Here is a 19,818-nt window from a genome sequence, read left to right as displayed (position 1 = left end):
AAGAGGATGAGCATGTGCTGCATCAGCACAATGAGAACACCAGAAAACCACACTGTTTGCCAACCACTGAAAGAGGAAAGCTGCATAATATTGTTGATCAAAAAGCAAGCCACCGTGCACATAACATGATTGGAACCCAGCGGCAAACACTGACACCAACCAAGTCCTCCAGTATTACAATCTGTTGAAAGTTTGCGTAGGCTTTGCGTGGAGAGGCTTGCCAGTCAGAATGGCTGCTGTAGCTTCTACATAAACAAGATGTGAGTCAGGCATTTAACTAAGAGGAAAGAGTTGTTCGGTGAATCCTCTGTAAAACTCGACAGGGTCAGTTCTGGTGGTTCTGCTGGACTGGACTTAAGGCATCAATGTGCCCATGCAGTTGCTGATGAAAATACTAATTTCTTCCACAGACATAATTCCAAGAAATAGGTTGCAACATAGCATTACTTCTAAATATACCTATGCAGATATAATTATGTTGATATACCCTTAGGAAAAAAGAAGTTATATGCTGTACATACAAGTTTAGCTTGATAAAGATAAGGTCTCTGACCTATGCTGTCATATGTAAGGCCATAGCCACATCCTGTTACTACACTACACCTTATCTAAGGCACACATACTGAGTCTACCAAGAAATCTTTTAAACTTTATGGCGCTTATATGGAAAACACAAATCAGATAGAAACCAACCACTTTGAGTCGAAAACTTTTTTTGTTTTTTCACACAGCATGTTCCTACACCTCGAAAAGCACCTGGTGACTGTCACAGTTTCCGCTCTGACCTCTGTTACTGACAAATTCTGCAGCAGCTCAAAAAACACGAGGAGGGAGTGATGTACTTCTTTACTCTTTATAAACAACACCTGTGTGTGTGTGCGTGTGTGTGTGTGGGTGTAGGTGGGGGGGGGGTGGGGGGGTACACTAAATGTGGCTTCAAAGTAAAGATGCATTTCCTCTTTTTTTTCTAAACATGCATCTCAACGCCTATTGGCTGTTTAAAGCTGGGCTAGATTATCATCTCTTTCAGTGTCATACAGTATTTTTGTACCTCAGGGTCTTACATACCTTATCATTTGGTGCTTCCTGTTACAAGTTGTGACAGGTACAGAAAGTGCTGCAGTTGCTCAGGAGTTTTCCACACTTGATTAAAAAAAATGGGACATTTGGGTTAAAATAAAAAAAAGATTCAAATCAGTCTCAGATTAAGTGGCGACACTGCGGTGTAGATGTTCTTGACTTTGGCTGTTTTTCTTGTTTGAGGGGTCTCAATTTCCGTTTTTTTTTTTTTGTGTGTGTCACTCACCGACCGCAGTTTCCATTCCTCGCTGGACGTCCTACAAGTTGTTTGTGGTCCCCCTATACACACACACACACACACACACACACACACACACACACACACACACACACACAAACTGCACTCTCAGCCCACTGACACCTCGCATACAGACGTAAACACATTTCACACTTTAACGCTTTGGCTCAACTTTGGTGCTCGCTCAAGGAAAAAAAAGTAGCAGCTTGTGACCACACAGATGCAGAACACAAGTAAACACGCTCCTGTCTTGCAAGCTGCTACGAGATGAGATTTTTTTTTTTTGTTTTTGTCTGACATTTTAATGTTGACTCACACAGTGTGTCTCTCAGGCCTGAGTTTGGAGGCAACTTGCCCTGACTTATATTGTTTGAACTGCTCCTTGATTTACAGTGTTTGAAGACACAGTGTTTGCATTAGTGAACACATGCACTAAGCTCGACTTGGCACTGGTGATAAATTACTGTGCTGTTTTTCAGAAAGTTGTTTCTTCTTGTGTGGTTCAGCTGGGACTCTGAATTATCCTGTGTCACGGTGAAGGTGTGGTGTTTCAGTCATTAAAGAATTGGCTTCAAAAAAATCTCAGCAGCTGACGGGGGATGTGGTGGCTGAAGCTGTGAGAGAATATTTGAACCACAGACATCCAGGTTTGCTATGAATTCAAGTCGTCACCTGCTCACTTTTTCAGCTATCCACATAATTCCAGCGCTGCCGCGCCGCTAATCAATCATCAAAGTCTGAAGTCAAAGATCAGAGATAAGACTTGCGTGGTTCATGCTTCATGGTTTACAGATGATACAGTGAACATTCCCCAGCAAAAAGTCACAAAATACAATACTTTCCTAATTTCTGGTTCACCTGTTTTTGATCTTTTTCATCTATTTATACAATATGAACTTGAAATGTAAACTCACTTCAGATAATTTAAAGCCCTTTTTGGTTGGTTTTTTTGGGATTTTTTTTGTTGTGTTGTGTTGTGTTGTGTGTCATTGAGGTGGTGCCACAATCAGCGAGCATCCTGGTATTATGTAAATGAGTTTCACCATTTCAGATATTTCACCATCCAAACGTAAATGATTTCAGACAAACTGCCTGTTTTATTTATGTAGACAACTAATTACAGTTATTATTGTTACAATACACAGTATCTATCGTTTATGGCATTCAAAAAACAAGAAATGACTGAAATTAAAGAAGACATATTTACATTAAACACGCATAGCAGACTCTCATGCCAAGACCATGTCAGGGTACACTTCAGTTTCAATTTTTTTTGCCACTGAAAGACAAGACAAACAGACATTTTGTGCTTCTTTACTTTCAAAAGGAGCTGCGTTATGTATTTTCATACGCTGTGCCAAGCTGTTCACTGACGGTGCAGTTGTCCCCATGTTGTATAGCAATCCATGCACTTTGTTGCCTCAGTTGTCTTTCACTGAATACGATCAGAGACACACAAGGCATGAAGAGATGTCAGAGAGCACGCTGAGTTGCTACATGGCTCCAGATGCATCACTTGCACCTCAGTGGTGCAGAGATGGAGTTTCAGGTTGTTTGCAGAATGAGATTTTTAGCGCCTCAGCGTTCCACGCATGTCCTCATACACATCATTGGTGGTGGTGTGCCTTGGTTTCACTGTGCTGCGCAAAGTCTTTGTCTGGTAACAACAGATATTGTTGACAACATATTAGATGTGGGGCTGTCCCAGGTGAAAAACATCATACTTAAATTATACTTTTTGAAGTCTACACTTTGTCCTGTATTTGTTGCCTTCAAGTATATTTAAGTGTACTCAAGTAGTCCTTGAGTAATACTTGAATATACTTACAATTATAATACTTTTTTTTTTTTTTTTTTTTACAAACTCCACCAATGAAAATCAGGATTCATGAGCATTCATTTGTGAAAAAGTGTGACAGTGACAATAAACATCAGCTTTGAAACAAACAATTAACTCCACAAACAGTTTTCCTATGTGTCAAACTCTTATTCTACCATACTGTACTGTCGAACATAACAAGAACGTGTTCTTTTGAGAGCAAAGAGAAAAACAGGAACATGGAAACAACCCCAAGACTCCAGTAGGGCTTGTGAGTCATAACAAAATACAATCAAACAAAGAAATGACACCTACACACACACACTCAGAGGAAAAACAAAACAAAAAAAAGAACACTTTGGTACCTTGAGGATGATCCATATGAAGAAGCCCATGATGATCCCAAGCAGCACAGCAGCAGAGATCACAACAGACACCAGCACCAGATTCTTATTTTCTGGGTCACACTGCTTCATCGTATCTGTCATCAACACACAGCGTGTTAATCTGAGGCTCAAGCTGTCAAGGCTTTCATTTTTCTCACTGCCATAATGTTGTTGTCTGTTGTGTTATTTCATTTGTACATTGCTCAGGTCACTTTGCATTTTGAGTGAAACTCTTCCAATTTCCCTCTAAAATTTTGTTTTGGAGAAGTTTGTGTACCAGCCCTGTGTTTGAAATGGTGCAGAAATGTGTGTGAACCGACTCTGTTGTTTACCTTTTATTTAAATTAGGTAGTGGAGTCAAAAACAGTCACAATGGCAATGACGTGGGTAGAAAGCAGGGATATAATTCAGTTTAAGTTATGTGTCTGAGACTTTGCAGTAGTATGTGTTATTCCTGGATTGATTACAAACAGTCAGTTAATGCTTACAGTAGTACAATATAGTTACATCAGTTGCCGACCGTTACGTTGCATTGTTGTGCCTCTACATGCTTGTTAGATGGATCAATGTTAAACTGGCATTCAGAGGAAACTTCTAGCCTGTGGAAAGATGATGAAGTTGAACTGTAAAAACTAAAGGTTTTGTGAGATAACATGTAAATTAATAAGGCTCACCCGTCACCACCAGGAGCACAGACCCTGTGCCTTTCATGGTTACGCGTTGACTGGTCATCTGGTCAAACTTTGTGTAAGTGCACCAGTACGGTCCTGTGTCGGCTGAGGTCAAGTTTTTGATGAAAATGTCCATGCTGGGGAATACTCCATGTAGCTCAAGTCTGCTTGTGAATTCACTGGAAATGGTGGGCTTTTCTGAGTTGCTCTCTTTGAACAAAATCTCATCTTCCCCGAGACCCTTCTTCAGACTCAGGGACTCTTGGTCTTGCTCTGGAGATCTGCACTGGATAGTGACTGATCCTCCAAAATCTCTCCATACCACTCCACCACTCTCTATGTAGGTAGACACAAAAACAACTTTGTCTCATTTTACATTTGAAAAACCTTTATGAGTTCGCCCCGCCTTCCATCAATTAATACAATACACAGCTGTTTCATGTTTAGGCATTATTCATGTGATCAGTCTTACCTGGGCCAGTCAGCGCTGTGCAGGAGAGACAAAGGATGGTTACGAGCTTTAACCAGACAGCACACATGCTGACAGACTGTCACACAGGGTTCACTTGAATTCTAACCCCTTAGTAGGAAATGTGCTTGTTTTCACCCACATCACCCAACACGATTACGAGCAACACGTGACCTATATCAAAGTGGTTGTGGGCGAGCAGCCGACATTATAATTAGACCGCCGGCTTAGATCTGCTGTAAAGAGCAACTTTTCTCTGCATCAACCCACTTGTACTGAAACTGGACTGCTTTTATCCTCCTCTAAAACATAAGGCAAGATTTTATCACGGTATGTTTTGAGAGCTTGCACCAGTGCAGCTGCAGCATTAGCAGAGGGTGAAAGGTCCCTGTTCTGCAGCAACAGTGCCTGTTAGTGGTTGAAGAAGAAGTGCTAGAAAACCAGTGGAAGAAGTATTAAGATCTTTACTCAAGTAAAAATACAGCAATGTAAAAGTAAAGTAAAATCCCTGCATTCAAAGTCTTACAGGTACTATCAGCTAAATGCACTTAGTTGAAAATAAAGATAAAAGGTTTTGCTACACAAATTTGTTTTGGGGTTTTTTTTTTTTTTAATATTTGAGAAAGTTTTAGCCCTAAAGCTGTCAAATAAATGCACTATTAAAAAGTGGAAAATTCACCTCTGAAATGCAGTGGAGCGGATGTATGAAACAGCAAAAAAATCAAGTAAAGTACAAATACTTCCAAAATAAGAGTAAATGTTAGCAGTTAGAACCAGTTGGGTGCAATTCTGCTGTAAAAAGAGCTTTTATTGAAGCTGGCTGTCACAAGCACTGGCTGTGTACTGATAATCATAACTGTACAATATACCATATGTTTAAAAGATGAGCTTACTCTGAGTAGATGCACTCATATACAGACAGCAGGCAGCGGCGTGAGTGCCAGCCAAGGCCGTGTTTCAGATATAGGAGGAGAAACCACATCCCTGGCTCAGTATACAGTATCAGCAGGTGTGACATAAACCAATACTGAATTAAAGGGTCAGTAAAAAAGGGTTCAGCAAAATTCATGCACGGCATAGAATATCTTATCACTCTGAAAGAACATGAAAACAAAGCAATTTTTCCCACATGACGCATACTGAAAGTGAAGTCGAACGCCAGACTGTTCTCCATGAGACCTCTCTGAAGCAGCAGACACAAAGAGAGACATCAGCCCGGCCTGCTGTGTTTTTCAGAGCTTGCACCACAGGAATAGGGTGTCAAAGCATATTCCACAGCGAAAAGTAGGTCAAAAGTTTAGTTTTACAGCGGTTGCATCGCCCTCTAGTGGCAGAAGAACAAACATGTGTGAGTGTTAACCATTTAGATGGAATATACTGAACCCCTATGTTAAAAGCTATTCAGCATTAATTTGCTGACAGCTACAAGTCATCCTGTGGGCACCGATGGAAGAAATGGAGGCTGGTGTACAAACAGAGAATGAATGACAGAAAAGTGTAACTGTCATAGGATACATGGATATACTCATATAGTGACAATGGAGAAAATGCAAGTCAATGCTATATTTAAGATCTATGGGAAGATAAACCACTGGTTCAGTACATCTCTAGTTATGACAGAAAACACAAAAAGACACATTGAAAGGGTTGGCTTAAAAAAATGAAAAAGTTTCCTCACACACCCTCTAACACTGCCCATTTTATTTCCTGAGATTTCAGGATTGAAACACTGAGATGAACTAAGCCAAGAACATGAACTTACAGTTAAAATCACCACACACAAGCCTCTTTTTTAACCAAAACCTGAACTCAAATTTGTTGCGTAAAGGTGGTCCCCCTCTGATTACATCCTTGGAAACCCATTTCCTCCTCACTCAGCACACTGAAAACCATGAAATCACATGGACTCACTCAAATTCACTCAGGCGTATGACCATCCAATCTCTCACTTAATGATGGAGAGTATGAAGTGACAAAAACTGAATAAATACAGCATGTGTTTGCATCAGAGAAAACTGAAACAAAAATATCCCAGCACATATCAGGAGACAGTAAAATCACAGGGATGTACGTATAGCTGACAGGGTTTTATTCCATACGTAAGGTGAGGATCATTGTCTGATGCTGAAATGACCTCAGCAGACTCCATTAACATGCCTCTGTCCTGAGGGAACCGAAAGACTCAACATCAGTAACATCAATAAAGGCTTCTCCAGTCTTTGGAGATAAATTCAAAAACACACCCACCTCCTGCTCTCTCTGCCTCCCTCTGGGGCAGAATTAAAAAGGTCCCTGTCCATCCCACCGCTCTTCCCCCCCCCCCATCAGCTCCCCTCCTCCAGTCTCGTCCGGCTCAGAAGGTGCACTGTGAGCCAGAGCAGACGCTGCAAGGAGGGCTTTTTACGCTCCCTTTGTTAGTGCGGAAACAGCCCAGTAGATTTGCCAACCAGTGCTTCCTGTTTAGGGCTTCTGGTGGGTGGGAGGTGTTATATGTTTGTGAGCCTGCAGGACAATCAGGAGGCTCTGTCTCTGGTCACAGAGAGGACAGGAAGACAACAACAATAGAACACGGGGAGACCATTAACTTAATCATTTCAGTTTTTCTTTATAGGCCAATGATAACAGAATTATTAGTTAGGATACTAATGGCCGGCATTGTGTAGTCGTGCATTTCCTCCTATAGCTTCTCTTCCTCCTGCCTGGTATTTGCTGAGTCAGTGCAGTATGAATGTGGCTATTGATTGATTGATCGATTGTCATGCCACTCAGAGATGACTCATCTCATTTCCCCAGTTCGTCTCAACACTCCGGCGTTATTGTCCTCTTGAGACATCTCACGGGCCTCATCTGGAGAGCACACGGCATAATGACCCTGTCAATGAGCAAGCATGCTTACGCATTCATCACAGACAGCAGTTAAATGACTCGGCATATGGCTGTGGGGGGAGGACAATGGTAATCTCCCGTCTTTCTAGAAAGATTAGTAGGATGATCGAGGGGGATAGAGAAGAGAGTCTGCTTCTAATGTGGTTTTACTGATTAGCTGTTGACCAGGACAAAAGGGCCAACTGCAGCGTTGCATTTGTTTGCTACAACCAGGGATGGACCTGAATGTAGAAACACTCTGTTACACATTTCTGCTTTTAAAATGTTACTCACATATGTCAGTATGATCAGGGAAAAGTACTAAGAATGTCAAAAGTACTCAATGCCAAAAAATGTCCCTTTTAACTCATAATATCATACAGTAAATGATCATTAAAGTGGATTATCAGTACTAGTTTTTACTGTTGTAGTTGGTTGAGGTGGAGCTCACTTTGAACTATTTTGTGTCAGAGTGCAGCGAATGATTATTTTCATTATGGATTCATCTGGTGATTATCTTCTCCATTAATCGATTGATTGTTTGGCTTGTAAATATTTGGAAAATAGGGAGAAATGTCACCATAATTACACCTTCACAAAGTGTTCAAACCTCAAACTTATTAAAGATCATTTGAAAAACAAATTAAAAGGAAAAGCAGCAAATCATCATATCTGTGAAGCTGGAAATGTTCAAAATATGTATCAGTGTATCAAAAAGGTCACCAATTTTCTGTCAATTGACGAATCAGCTGATGGTTTCAGCTGTACTTGTAAACTGTGTACTGCTGGGTAGTTTAATTCATAACAAAATCCTACATTATGTTATAATGTTGTCATCAATTATGACAAAATGTAATTTGTAAGATGAGCAGTTGTCTCATCTTATCTTATAATCTCTTTGTATGTTTTCTGTGTAAAAATCTTATTTTGTAAAGTAACCAGTAACTCGAGCTGTCAGATAAACAGCAGAGTATAAAGTACAGTATTTCCCTCTGAGATATAGTGGAGTACAAGTAGTAGTTGAGTTGTACCTCATAGTTCAGTACTTGAGTAAATGTACTTAGTTGAGTTCCACCAGTGGCAACAACAGCAACAACAATAACAAAAATGCAGTAAGTAAGAAGAGGACTGAGGAAAGCAGCAGAGATCCAGGCTGACTGTGTCTTGAGGTATAATAAAAGGCACAGGACTTTCCCTGCGGGTACAGCACTTACTGAAAACAAGCCTTCATTGACTGCACTCCAACATCCTGGCATTTCTCCAGGGCAGGAAGTTCTTTTCCTGATCTTGAGTGACCTCTGCATGCCTTTCACTGCAGATGAGGGCTTAAAACACACTGCTGCACCACAGCACTCTTCGCGGGCCGCTCAGGGTTTGGCTCTGCAGGAGCTCCAGTTGTAGCTCAGGAGGCTGAAAAGAAAGAGACTGAAGCTATTCCGATAGCAACTTTTGTTCAGGACACCACCCACAGCATGAAGCTAGTCTGTGGGTAGATGAAGCACAATTTAGTGGACACTGTTTGCTTAAGCCCATGATGAGCACAGCATGACAACTTGCAGAACAACACTCAAATTACCATTTCTGTCATTCCCTGTAATTTCTGAGGAGTGTGTTATCACTGCTAAAAGATGATCTGCCCTCTGGGCCCCTTCAGCTCCACAGTAAGAGGCTTACAAGGACTAATCAAGTCAACAATACAAATCAAAGTCACGGAGTTAAGACAAGATGACTTTAAATCCAAGTGATCCTCAGTCGACGCATGATAAGAAGTGACATTCATAACTATTTACACATTCGCTGCCAGTGTGAAGATTATCAGTATTATTTTTTGTCAGAGGGTTGCAGAAAACTGTGCTCTCTAAACATGTGAAAATATGAAGAGAGGCAATATTGGACGAGTCTGATACACATAACAGGTGCTGGTTAAGAACAATTGGTGCACTGTGTCCACTTTTGTGTGTTCCTCACGGTGCTGAAGACGGCAATAAACTCAGACAAGCATTTCCAAATAAAGCCATCTTTGAGGAATGCTGCTCATGGTAATGTTTCAGGAGTAACATTACATCTTGCATGAATCACATCACCTTTTGAATCCAACGTTCAGTTAAAACGTCCCGGCTAACATTCTTGACAAAATGCAACACCTATCTGACATCAAAAAACGCTGCAAAGAGAGCCAAATATCCAGCGTGTGATGTCATGACAGATAGTGCAGTTTCTCTTTTGGCAGAACTGGAGGCAGCTTTTGCGATTACTTTGGCTGGGCAGGTTTCCAGTCCAGAGCCTGTCTCTGCTCTCAACAGTCCCAGTCTTCAGGCTCCATCTCGCTGCACATAAATAATATTCAGCTCCATGTGGTGAGACGTTCATGAACATGAAAACTGAGGACAAGCAACTCTACTGTTGATTTTATGCTGACATTTTACTTCATGGACGTTATATTATGCACATGACTAATGAATAGCAATATTCACTATGACAAGACTATGGCTACATGAAAAAAGAAAAAGAAGAATCAGCCACAGGAAATTCATATCAATCTTTATTGTATTTAGAAATCCACGCATCAAATCTTTTTTATTATTTTTTTCCTTTACCATTTACAACAGGGAAGAATGAGGGACAAGCTAAACGTCATGCCTTTCCCAGCAGGCGCGATGCACTACAGGATGGGCTGAAATGGAAGGGTGGGGGGGGAGGAGGAGATACATAAAGTGCTTTTGTCAACAGTTTTCTTCTTTTAATAGAAAAAAGGATCAAAACGAAAGGTTTGAGGGCGGAGGGAGAGGACACGGGGGTCCGTGGACGTGACGGCACGAGTGCATGTGAAGTAGGTGAAGGAGGGAGGAAGGTGACAGGTTGATGAGGAGGAAGAGAGTGATGGGGGTATTTATCTTTAAAAAATAAAAAAAGCGTTCGAATGAAAAAAACAAAACAAAAAAAAAAACGAGTGGTCTCAACCCAGGATGAGGCTGGACTTGCCACCAGGTGGGTTTCTTCGGCTGCCCGTGGCGGCGTTGGCACCATCCGACGGGTCAGAGGGCTGTGGCATCTCCTTCTGCTGGTCTTGCTCCGGCTGCTCCGCATCGTCAGGACACTCTGCAGACGCACCGAAGAGACGACGCGTTAAACCAAACCATCAGAGGGTTTCTGGATGATGACTTTAGGGCCTTAGCTTTTCTCCTAAAATCTACATTTCAAAGACAGCTGCTACTCTTGTGTTAAAACAAAAAGCCAGACCGATCTTAACTAAACTTTGACTTCACTGCTTTTTGGTTGTGAAGGCTGCAGCGTGTGAGTGAGGTTCAGCAGTTCTGTAATGAAATCAGTGCTGAAGCACTGGGCTCTCGTTGTCCATTAGTGCCTGAATTACTGTAGAAATGTGCAAATTCAAGAGGACTTTTTCAACTTAAATGTCACAAATAAGGTCAACGCTTTATTTCAAATTCTTTTTTTAGGCTGAATGGACTCTCAAATGTTCTCAGCTTGATGTAAGAACAGGCGGAGGGCTGCTGTGACAGCTGCATAAAAGAGACTGGCGGCACAGATATTGGGACTGCTCAGCGTGGCCTGGTCAGTGTGCATCCAGGAGCTCCCATAATTTAACTATCTGGGCCAGATTCTCTCTGGCTTTTGCAGCCTTTTTCCAGGTGCAGATGTGGCTGAGGCTGCAGCACGATACCGGTTTCACGGTATACAGTTATCATTCCAGGTACAGTTGCTTACCTAAAGTATTTAATGCTACTGTATTAGGCATTATCAAAAAAAATATTTCAAGTTTACATCAAGTTCCATGTCTGCCAGGACATAACCAAACCAAAAAAACCAAAAACATCCTACTTTCATCCATTTAGGGGTGATTGTAACTAAAAACAACAACAATAATAACATTGTAACACCATATAAGACATGAAAATCTCATACTGTGAAAACCCCAGATGTGACACATTCTGTCCCAAACACACGTGCTGTGTTTATCAAGCAGATGCACCTGGAGCAGCAGTTTACAAGTCATTTGTGCTGGTGTTTGCCAGGTGCGCCTCTCTCCTCATGACATACATTTAAGGGAGGATGCTGCACATAATAGCATGTTAACACAGGATGACTATGTTTTCCACTGGATTAACTATTAGACACAAAAACACAAACTTAAATTTGAATGTCTTTTTTCATTAATGTTTTTATTGCCTAAAGTATTACTAATTAGATGGATGCTAATATCATAATTCTATGAGTAATATCCTGAGTGATAGTAACAGTTTCTTCTCAGGCGGACTTGAACCATGGCCTTGTCTGCTTGTTTCAAAGAAATGTGTGAAATGAAACACTACTCGTCACACCGTGTTAATAAAGTGGCTGAAGCCCTCAGTTATTTGCTGATGGACATACAAACGGCAACACGCGCACATAAGACACTTCAGAGTGCACACACATTCCAGTCATATTCAAAAGCAGCAGCAAATAAGTGGTCTTTGATTTCTAAATGTCCGCCGAGATGTGCGGTCAAACCCTCCATTATCTGCGGAGCCAGCCACTCTCTCACAAAGGTGCACCTGGAGGTTAATAAAAAGCTTTTCATACTAAGTGAAGCCTGCCATCAAAGAACAGCTGCTTGACTACAGACCATCACGCCATCATGACAGGGGAAAAAAAACATCAAAGAGATAATGCGATGTTGAATTAGAAAGGGAGATCGTGTGCACTGTATCTTTATGGTAGTGTAAAAATTATGGTATGCCAGCAGCATGTGGGGCAACACCAGTCACCAGGCAAGAGAGGGCAAATACCTGATTGGTTATCGTGTGCCATGGAGCTGCTCCCTGAATAATCTCAGTCATGGACATTGTGAGACTGTGACAAAATTTAAGAGCCTCTTTATAAACAGTTCAAGAGTCCAGGATACTCACCATCATTTGCTGGTTCTTGGCCATTTTCAACCTACAAAGAAAACATAAGACAATGATATCAGCGATTGTTACTTAACCAAAGTAACTTTTTTTTCGGTCCCTCTTCCTGTTTTCCTATAACTGAATCCCATCACTTCTACCAACACAGTGACCTGAACAAACAGTCTGGAAGTGTTGTTAAATATAAAACAAAGCCAAAACAGAAAATAAGGCAGAGAAAAATACTTCCAGAGGCTGAAGCAGCAGTAGCTTCTGCACCATCAGCAGCTAATTATCAGTGATTAATAACACCCCTACTGAGCTCTCTGACCCTGAACATATCATATATTCTAGTAGATAAGTCATTGCATGCATTTATTTACCAGGTGGACCCTTGCCCTCGCATTACGTCTCGTAACAGATACGCTGTCTACTGTTTCTTTATGGCTCTGCCATTTAGAAAAAAAAAAAAAAACATGCAGCCATGTCAGGCAGTGAGGACTGGCACACTCCCAGAGTAAAAATTAAACCTCCATAGGGATTACAAACGTCGGTGGAGAGTATCTATCAAACAACATCCTGGGTCAGTTTCAAATAGATGGATCAAATCATCCTTCCCCCACTGAATTTTCCACTGAACTGTTTGGAATTATACTTAATCTATGACTGTGTGCTTTTCGGCCCCCAAACTAGGCTGTGGCTCTGTTTTGGAAACAGCGCCTGTCAGACTCAATGAGAGGTACCTCTTGTCTCTGGGTCCAGACCAAGGCTGCCCCGGAGTTGTGGATGGTGGTCAGTTCCGGTTGAGGGTTCTTGGGGAAGAGAAGAGGCTGCTGGCACCGCCTCAGTGGGGCTGAAGGCTCCCCGCACAGGGTTCCTGTGGGTGTCCCGCCTTGGAAGGTAAGAGTGAGACGGATAGAGCAATTAAGCAGAGTAAAATACATGAGCTGTCATGCATATTTTGTCCCTTTTTGGCCAGCGGATTAAATTGAGGCTAGACAGGAAACAAGAGACAAATGACGAAACATGACTAAGGCATCAGAGCAGCAGAGTCATACCATATGGACACTAATCCAATTAGCCGCAAAGCCACCCAAGACCCCAATGTTTCTAACACAAGAGTCTAACCGTGCTCACCACAAGATTCATCTTCTCAGATTTGATAAAACATCAGCTTTTAGAGGGAATTGGACTGAAAAAACATGAGGCAAAATCACTGAGAACCAACAGGAAACATCACCAAATCCGCTTGGGCGTCTGCAACAGACCCAGAAACACAGTGGAACACTTCCAGGCAGACGACCTGAATGCCAAAACTCACATAACCCTGTAGCGCCTGCATTCTCCTTTAGCAGAAAGAGCATTAAAGCACAGTGTTCGGCCCACTGTGGCGAAGCTGTGCTAACCAAAGCCACATAAGGTAACAGCCCAGCTCCAGCCCTGAGGGCCAGGGAGGGGACAGACAGTCTTTGTCATGAGGGGAACAACGCTGCTGAAGAAGCAGAGGAGTGGCCATTGTTGTTAATAGACTGAAGTGAATCAGCACTGTTGAGAGCCTATATCACTCAACAAGGGCTCCTTCATTATTGGCTCCACGTTCCTCCGTCTGATCAATCCTCTGGACAGTGAACAACAAACAGCAAATGGAAGAGGATTAAACTAGATTCATGGGCTGGACACTGATGCATTATGTTATCATCACTACAGCACATAACCGTCTACTTAACCTTATAGATCTCCTGGGCCCATGATATAAATGTATGATAACATTGACCTCACCAGTCAACAAGCTTGGAGACAGGAACAGCAATCATGCAGCTGCTGATAGTCTTGGCTTCCTCTCTGATTACAGAGTGCTCCTCATGCGGCCAGAAGCTGAGGGCACCTTAACAAACCAACAACTCTGGTATCTGAAAACCATAAAACCTGACCCGCAACCTCCCATTATGAATAATAATAAGGTACTCCTAGTGGGAGCCATGAAGACACTTTTAAGTTTGTTTACTCGGGTTTAGAGATATCAGTTACTGCCATCCGCCCAACACTATTAAAGTAAATACAAAGTGATTGTTCAAAGCAAAAAAAAAAAAGACAATGCTTGAAGAACTCAACAACAGGTCTTTCCAGACATAACATCTTAGTCACTCTGGATAATCCACAGACATTGCTGTGAACAGTTCTCACTGGAAATATGTGTTAAAACTGTTCACAGTGACGTCGAAGGATTATCCGGAGTAAAGTCAGGGATATTTGAATTCTGATTGACCATAAACTACAACATAAGCTCTTCTCACAGCCAATGTAGACCTTCAATTATCATAAAAATCCAGCTTTCCCAATGGCCCAGTGGTCTAAGATGTGTGGCACCTAAAAGGTACAGTTCAGCAGCAGCAACAATATCTCTCTCCAGAAATCATAACCCAGTTAGTTTCATGTTGGAGCTATTTTCTTTCTACCATTCTACACCAACCAACCACATCACGACTCAAAGGGAAGCATGCCCTTGTCTGACACTGCTAGCTTGTGGAGATCATTTATATGCCAGCTAACGTTACACCTCAGCCGAGGAGGACAGCATTAATGTTTAGGAGCTGCGCTGTCATGAGCCTCTTGTCCATGAGTAGATGCACACTTACAGAAATACGGTTGGTGGGTGGAGTTGCAAAGACAGAAACTAGTTCCTACATGACACCGCTCGCAACGAGGTCTGAGGATTATCTTGAGTAACCGGGTCATGATTTCTAAAAAGAGACAGTTTTCAAATGGATTTTTACAGCACATTGAGCAACATGAGCCAAGTAGCATCCAGTCTCATTATATATTCGAGGGAAGGCAGACGCCCTTTCAGCTGATATCTCCAGAACTTGGCAAGTCACACCAGAACAATCTAGATGGATAAACAGCACTACAGGTAAGAGGAATTTTTTTTTTTTTTTTTTTTTAAATTTTGGGATGAATAGTCCATTTAAATACAACATTTCTACTTCAAATCTTCTCCATACGTCCTGTCACTCTGAGGCTAAATGCAAAGACGTATCATCTAATTTCTGCAGGTGTTCACAATGAAACGTCCCATCATAACAAAGCTGATGGTTACAGCAGGGGTGGGGCCTGGATGTGTGCTGCAGCACAGTATTCACAACAAAACGCATGTTGTTCTAGATGGTCTTGATATGTATTCGGCATATAAAAAGATGTATTTAAAAAAGATTTTCACAGGACAGCATGCCAAAGCAAACACACCTGCTCTTTTAAAATAGGAGTTCATACCCAGTCAGACAGACGGCACAATGCTTATGAAACCTGTTAGAGTAATAAAGTTTGCTCATTCAGGCAGAGAGAAATATGCTCATCCAGTTGTATCCGGGACAACTATGGAAAGGCTCCCCTGAACATGACCCAGACCGAAATGAAACAATGCAAGCAGGAAAAGGCTTTGCTGTGAGCAGCTGCAGGCTGCAGAGGTCAGAGGATGAAGTAATGATTTTACTGTAAACTCTTCATCGTCCACACACGCCAAGAAGATTGGATACACAGTGTTAACAGTTTTCCATAAAGTAGCCAGTGTGAAAACATGATCTCTGGCTCGTGAGTAACTTCAAAGCACTGAGCTGAAACAGAATCCTGCTGCTGTGGGGTTTGAATTTTCCTCTTTATGCACTTTATCAAATCTTTGAGCCTTAACCAAACGCTGACTAGCTGGGATAAAATGGACATCCTTAAATTACAAGCAATAAAGATAATGCACACTGAGGAGTGATTTATGTTTGGCTAAAGCTTTATCTTGGTTATCGTAAACATATACTGGCAGGCACAATAATGTCAGACTGCATTAATTTTTCATTCAAGCCTCTGTGGCTGTATGTTTGCAGTGACCTTGACAACTCGAAGCCATTCACAGGTCTCCTCTCCCCCCCGCTGCTGCGTTTGTCTGCCGCTCCTTGTGTACTCAAAATAAAACTTCCCTCGTGTCTATACAAGGCCACACATTTCACCAACTGACACATTTTTTTAGCTGACCTATTTCTTTCCATTGAGGGCCGATCCTCATCCCATTTAACAAAGCTTGGCTTCAAATTACCCTTATCCCAGTACTGCGGGGCTTTTTGGCTATTGCACTTGTGGAATGTTCTTTCTGACAACCTAAATGGAAAAATACTAAACACTCAGTTTGTATCTTTTCCGAGCTCAAGTTAGAGGAACTAATTCCACGGTACTCGGCGCTCCCATGGCGCTTTTTGCTTACTTAAGGCGTCTGGTAGTTCTGTTTAGTATTGCACGTTTGAAGTCGCGCTTACATCAGTTCTTACCTTGTGCAAAATGAATTAACATTAACTCCAAACCCTGTTGTTTCTATTCAGTTGGCTTTGATACTGACACATGGAAAATGAACTAAAATAGAGTGAATAGATTGAGTTACTGGGCGGATTGTTCCTCCGATGAGCATGGGGGTCCTCAGGTTCTGCAAAGATGCTGGAGGCCATCTTGCTCTTGCGCTGGGGGGTTGTGTTGTCATCTGTGCCGAAGGACAAGCTGGAGTCCCCGCCTGGCGGTCGTAGTACCCTAGAGATCAACAAATGATGGATTATAATGCCATTTGATTGACATCGTGCTCTCATGCGTCCAACGCCCACTTTTTAGGCACGATTAAAAAAACCGTGTGTCACACGCCACCGATTAGCTGCACAGTGTGTGGGTGGGGGGGTAAAATAAAATCAATAGTCAAATATAACATGAGGACGCCTCAAGCTACTTCCAGCCTCCTCTCTACTCCACCCCAACCCTTTTATGTACATACCACACGCACAAAAACTCACAAGCTACCAGCAAGGTCTCTGCTCTCTAAGCCCCGGCTGTCAGCCTGTCAGACAGACAGTCACAATCTCTGCCCGGCAGCTGACTCCACTCGCATATAATCACAGAGTTAGCTGGCTAGCTGCTGCCTCTCCTCAGCACAGATTCCTTTGCAGTGACACAAGCGGGGTCGGTGTCAGTTCCTGGTTTTGCATTGTTACTCCATTATTAAATGAGCAGATTAAATCCGATGCCTCCTCTGGGTCAAAACTACACAACAGAGGTGAAAAGTCTGCGGTGCACAGCGAATGTAGGTCATCTGATCAAGAGACGCTTCTAGAAGAGCAGAGAAGGCCTGCATGCAGACCAACAAAGCCCACTTTGCACTGACATTCCTCCCACCACAGGCTGAACAAAAGGAGCGCGATAACGAGAAGGGAAACCCTTTTTCCTTGCCGTGCTGAAGGACAGTTGGGGTGGCTGACAAAAACTGATGTGTTTGCAGCGGCCCTGCTGGACCCCTCCCTCTTTTTTTCCAGCAAACTCTCTTCTCCTCAGAGCCCCTGAAGCCACCAGCTGACACACTGAGCAGCTGTCCAAGGGCCAGGCGGGCAGATGGAGTCCAAAAAACAACCCTGCTCTCCAAGCACAACTACAAAAGAAAGCAAGCGGAGGAGGCAGATCCACGCCGGGTGGACTGCAACCACCTGAATTTTCTCAATCAATTCTTCGTCACACTTGGCTGTGACAGTAATGCCTAAACCAGACTTCACCTCCCGGCCAGAGAGGATGAGCTCATGCTTTCCACACGGATTGCTATTGGGGGGAAAAGCTTTTAGCTGCCTGGCAGCAGACCCCACCCTAGAATGAAACTGCAAATAATATCAATGAAACGGCATTAATGTTGAGAAGCTTAAAGGCAGCTTCAGGCAGGTGGAGCTCGGGCAGATGCAGCTGAGCCAAAGCCAAAGATGGCATGTCTGATAAGGCAGGGCAGGAGGCTTTTGATGGCCTACTAAGATTTTAGCCTCATTCTGCTCAAATTGCTGCCGTACGGATCTCCTCCGTCGACCAGCAGCACAAATGACCAGCAGCTTGTAAGGGAGGGGGGCTTTAAGGAGCAAAAGCGAAGCGCTAAGGAAAGATTTATAGGCTTAACCAGCTCAAAGCCCCCACCCAAGCCCCCGCATCATCCGAAAACAGGATGCGGCTTCAAAACGCTTTCAGACTGACCGAGATCTGATGCGATCACACACAAAACGCGAGTAAAGTTAGTACTTTTCCTCAAAATCTGGCTGATAGGCCCTTTAAAAATCACGCAACGTTACTGGGCCAGACATGGTTTCAAGTTGCTTTCTTTGCATTGTTTTCACTGCAAAAGGGGGCAGGAAAGCATCCAGACGAGATGCATCACTTACTGGAAAGCTGTGACTGCGTGTTTGGAGGATGAGTGGCCCTCTTAAGGTGATTTCCACGATTATAGACACTGTTCAAACACTGTGCGTCAAACAATAGCGCAGACATATCTACTGAAAGTTCAAATGGACACCATCCGAGTTTCCCCAAACTTCCATTAGCCGTAACCATCAGTGATAATGACATATGCAGACCAAAGGAGTCTCTCTGCAGTCAATCACATACTTGGACTCTTGGACTCTTGAGCTGTGTCTCTGTTCCTCTACCAAATCCACAGATAACACATCCACTAACGCTGTGGGTTTAACATTTTCAGCAGCTCCAACGAGCAGCATTTAGGAAGCAACCTGGACTTGAACTACAAAAAAAAAAGTTATCTTGAGGTCGACCACAGCCAGTCGAGAGCTAACGTTACGACCGTTTCTCCCAGAAAATAGATGGAAAACATCCCCTCGGGTTTTCTCCCTTTTCCCTCACAGTCGCATGTCTAATGACTGTCCACGCTCAGACAGGCTAGCCGGACTAACTTCATGTCGCTAAAGGCGGTGTGCTGCATCAGTCACCCAATAAGATTAACTTAATTGGCGAGACGATGTGACACTTTAGCTAAATCCAGAGAAATCCCTCGCCATGCCACCAGCGTGCTAATGTGAGGCTGCCTTTGGGCAAACGCAGGAAAGAGGCGTTTGCTAGCTCAGAGGCTTCGCCCGCATCACACTTCTTTTGTTCCTCCATGAAAGGCTTTCAGCTTCTTTTACCTGGAACTGCTTTTAGCACCGGGGCTCATTCCTTGGAAGGTGGTGGTCGTCGTCATCTTTAAGGAGTATTTCGATGTCTTGGCAGTAAGAAATAGTCAGTGAGAAACTAGTGTAAAAAAAAAAAAAAGTCCTCCTCCTTCCCCGCAGAGATGCGACAGGATGTAGACTCCACCCGACACTGAAAAACATAACGAGGACCAGATCCGTTGGTTCTGCGGTGCCAGCCCACGAGACCCATCCCACCAGCGTTCGGCCAGCTCTGATTGGACAGAACATCACAGAACTCCTCTCCCATTGGACAGAACCTTAGAGATCGCCTCTCTTGTTGGTGGCAGGTCTCGGATGCATGTCAGTGATCAGACAGTCGCGTCCACATCCTTGAGGGCTTTTTTTTCCTGTTATCTGATCAATCAGCATTGATCATGATGATCTGCAA

The 19,818-nt window shown here is 42.9% G+C and overlaps 2 protein-coding genes across 2 annotated transcripts; both read right to left on the bottom strand.

Moving 5' to 3' along the window:
- Positions 1 to 2,389: 2,389 nt before the first annotated feature.
- On the bottom strand, positions 2,390 to 4,769 carry LOC143334375 (uncharacterized). Its single transcript, XM_076753151.1, has 4 exons — positions 4,667 to 4,769; positions 4,198 to 4,530; positions 3,503 to 3,618; positions 2,390 to 2,975 (listed from the first exon to the last, which is right to left on the bottom strand). Exons 1-4 carry the CDS (start codon positions 4,731 to 4,733, stop codon positions 2,889 to 2,891), a joined length of 603 nt encoding a protein of 200 aa, XP_076609266.1. The 5' UTR covers positions 4,734 to 4,769; the 3' UTR covers positions 2,390 to 2,888.
- Positions 4,770 to 10,057: 5,288 nt separating this feature from the next.
- Positions 10,058 to 19,564, bottom strand: LOC143333582 (jupiter microtubule associated homolog 1-like). Its single transcript, XM_076751670.1, has 5 exons — positions 19,383 to 19,564; positions 16,835 to 16,977; positions 13,158 to 13,306; positions 12,436 to 12,466; positions 10,058 to 10,627 (listed from the first exon to the last, which is right to left on the bottom strand). Exons 1-5 carry the CDS (start codon positions 19,436 to 19,438, stop codon positions 10,485 to 10,487), a joined length of 522 nt encoding a protein of 173 aa, XP_076607785.1. The 5' UTR covers positions 19,439 to 19,564; the 3' UTR covers positions 10,058 to 10,484.
- Between the last annotated feature and the right edge of the window lie 254 nt (positions 19,565 to 19,818).

Source organism: Chaetodon auriga, chromosome 16 (genome assembly GCF_051107435.1).
Source record: "Chaetodon auriga isolate fChaAug3 chromosome 16, fChaAug3.hap1, whole genome shotgun sequence".
Classification (NCBI taxonomy): domain Eukaryota; kingdom Metazoa; phylum Chordata; class Actinopteri; order Chaetodontiformes; family Chaetodontidae; genus Chaetodon; species Chaetodon auriga.
The sequence above is the reverse complement of the archived record's forward strand: the minus strand, read 5'-3'. Positions and strand labels throughout refer to the sequence as shown.

What these genes read in the sequence shown, in the direction of transcription:
- LOC143333582 (XM_076751670.1), bottom strand. Translation starts at nt 19,438, where the DNA reads ATGACGACGACCACCACCTTCCAAGGAATGAGCCCCGGTGCTAAAAGC. An exon ending in GGTGCTAAAAGCAGTTCCAG is followed by an intron (nt 16,978 to 19,382) that starts GTAAAAGAAGCT and finishes GTTGATCTCTAG; the next exon opens with GGTACTACGACCGCCAGGCG. An exon ending in TCTGGACCCAGAGACAAGAG is followed by an intron (nt 12,467 to 13,157) that starts GTACCTCTCATT and finishes TTTTCTTTGTAG; the next exon opens with GTTGAAAATGGCCAAGAACC.
- LOC143334375 (XM_076753151.1), bottom strand. Translation starts at nt 4,733, where the DNA reads ATGTGTGCTGTCTGGTTAAAGCTCGTAACCATCCTTTGTCTCTCCTGC. An exon ending in TGTGCTCCTGGTGGTGACGG is followed by an intron (nt 3,619 to 4,197) that starts GTGAGCCTTATT and finishes TGTTGATGACAG; the next exon opens with ATACGATGAAGCAGTGTGAC. An exon ending in TCATATGGATCATCCTCAAG is followed by an intron (nt 2,976 to 3,502) that starts GTACCAAAGTGT and finishes TGTTGTTACCAG; the next exon opens with ACAAAGACTTTGCGCAGCAC.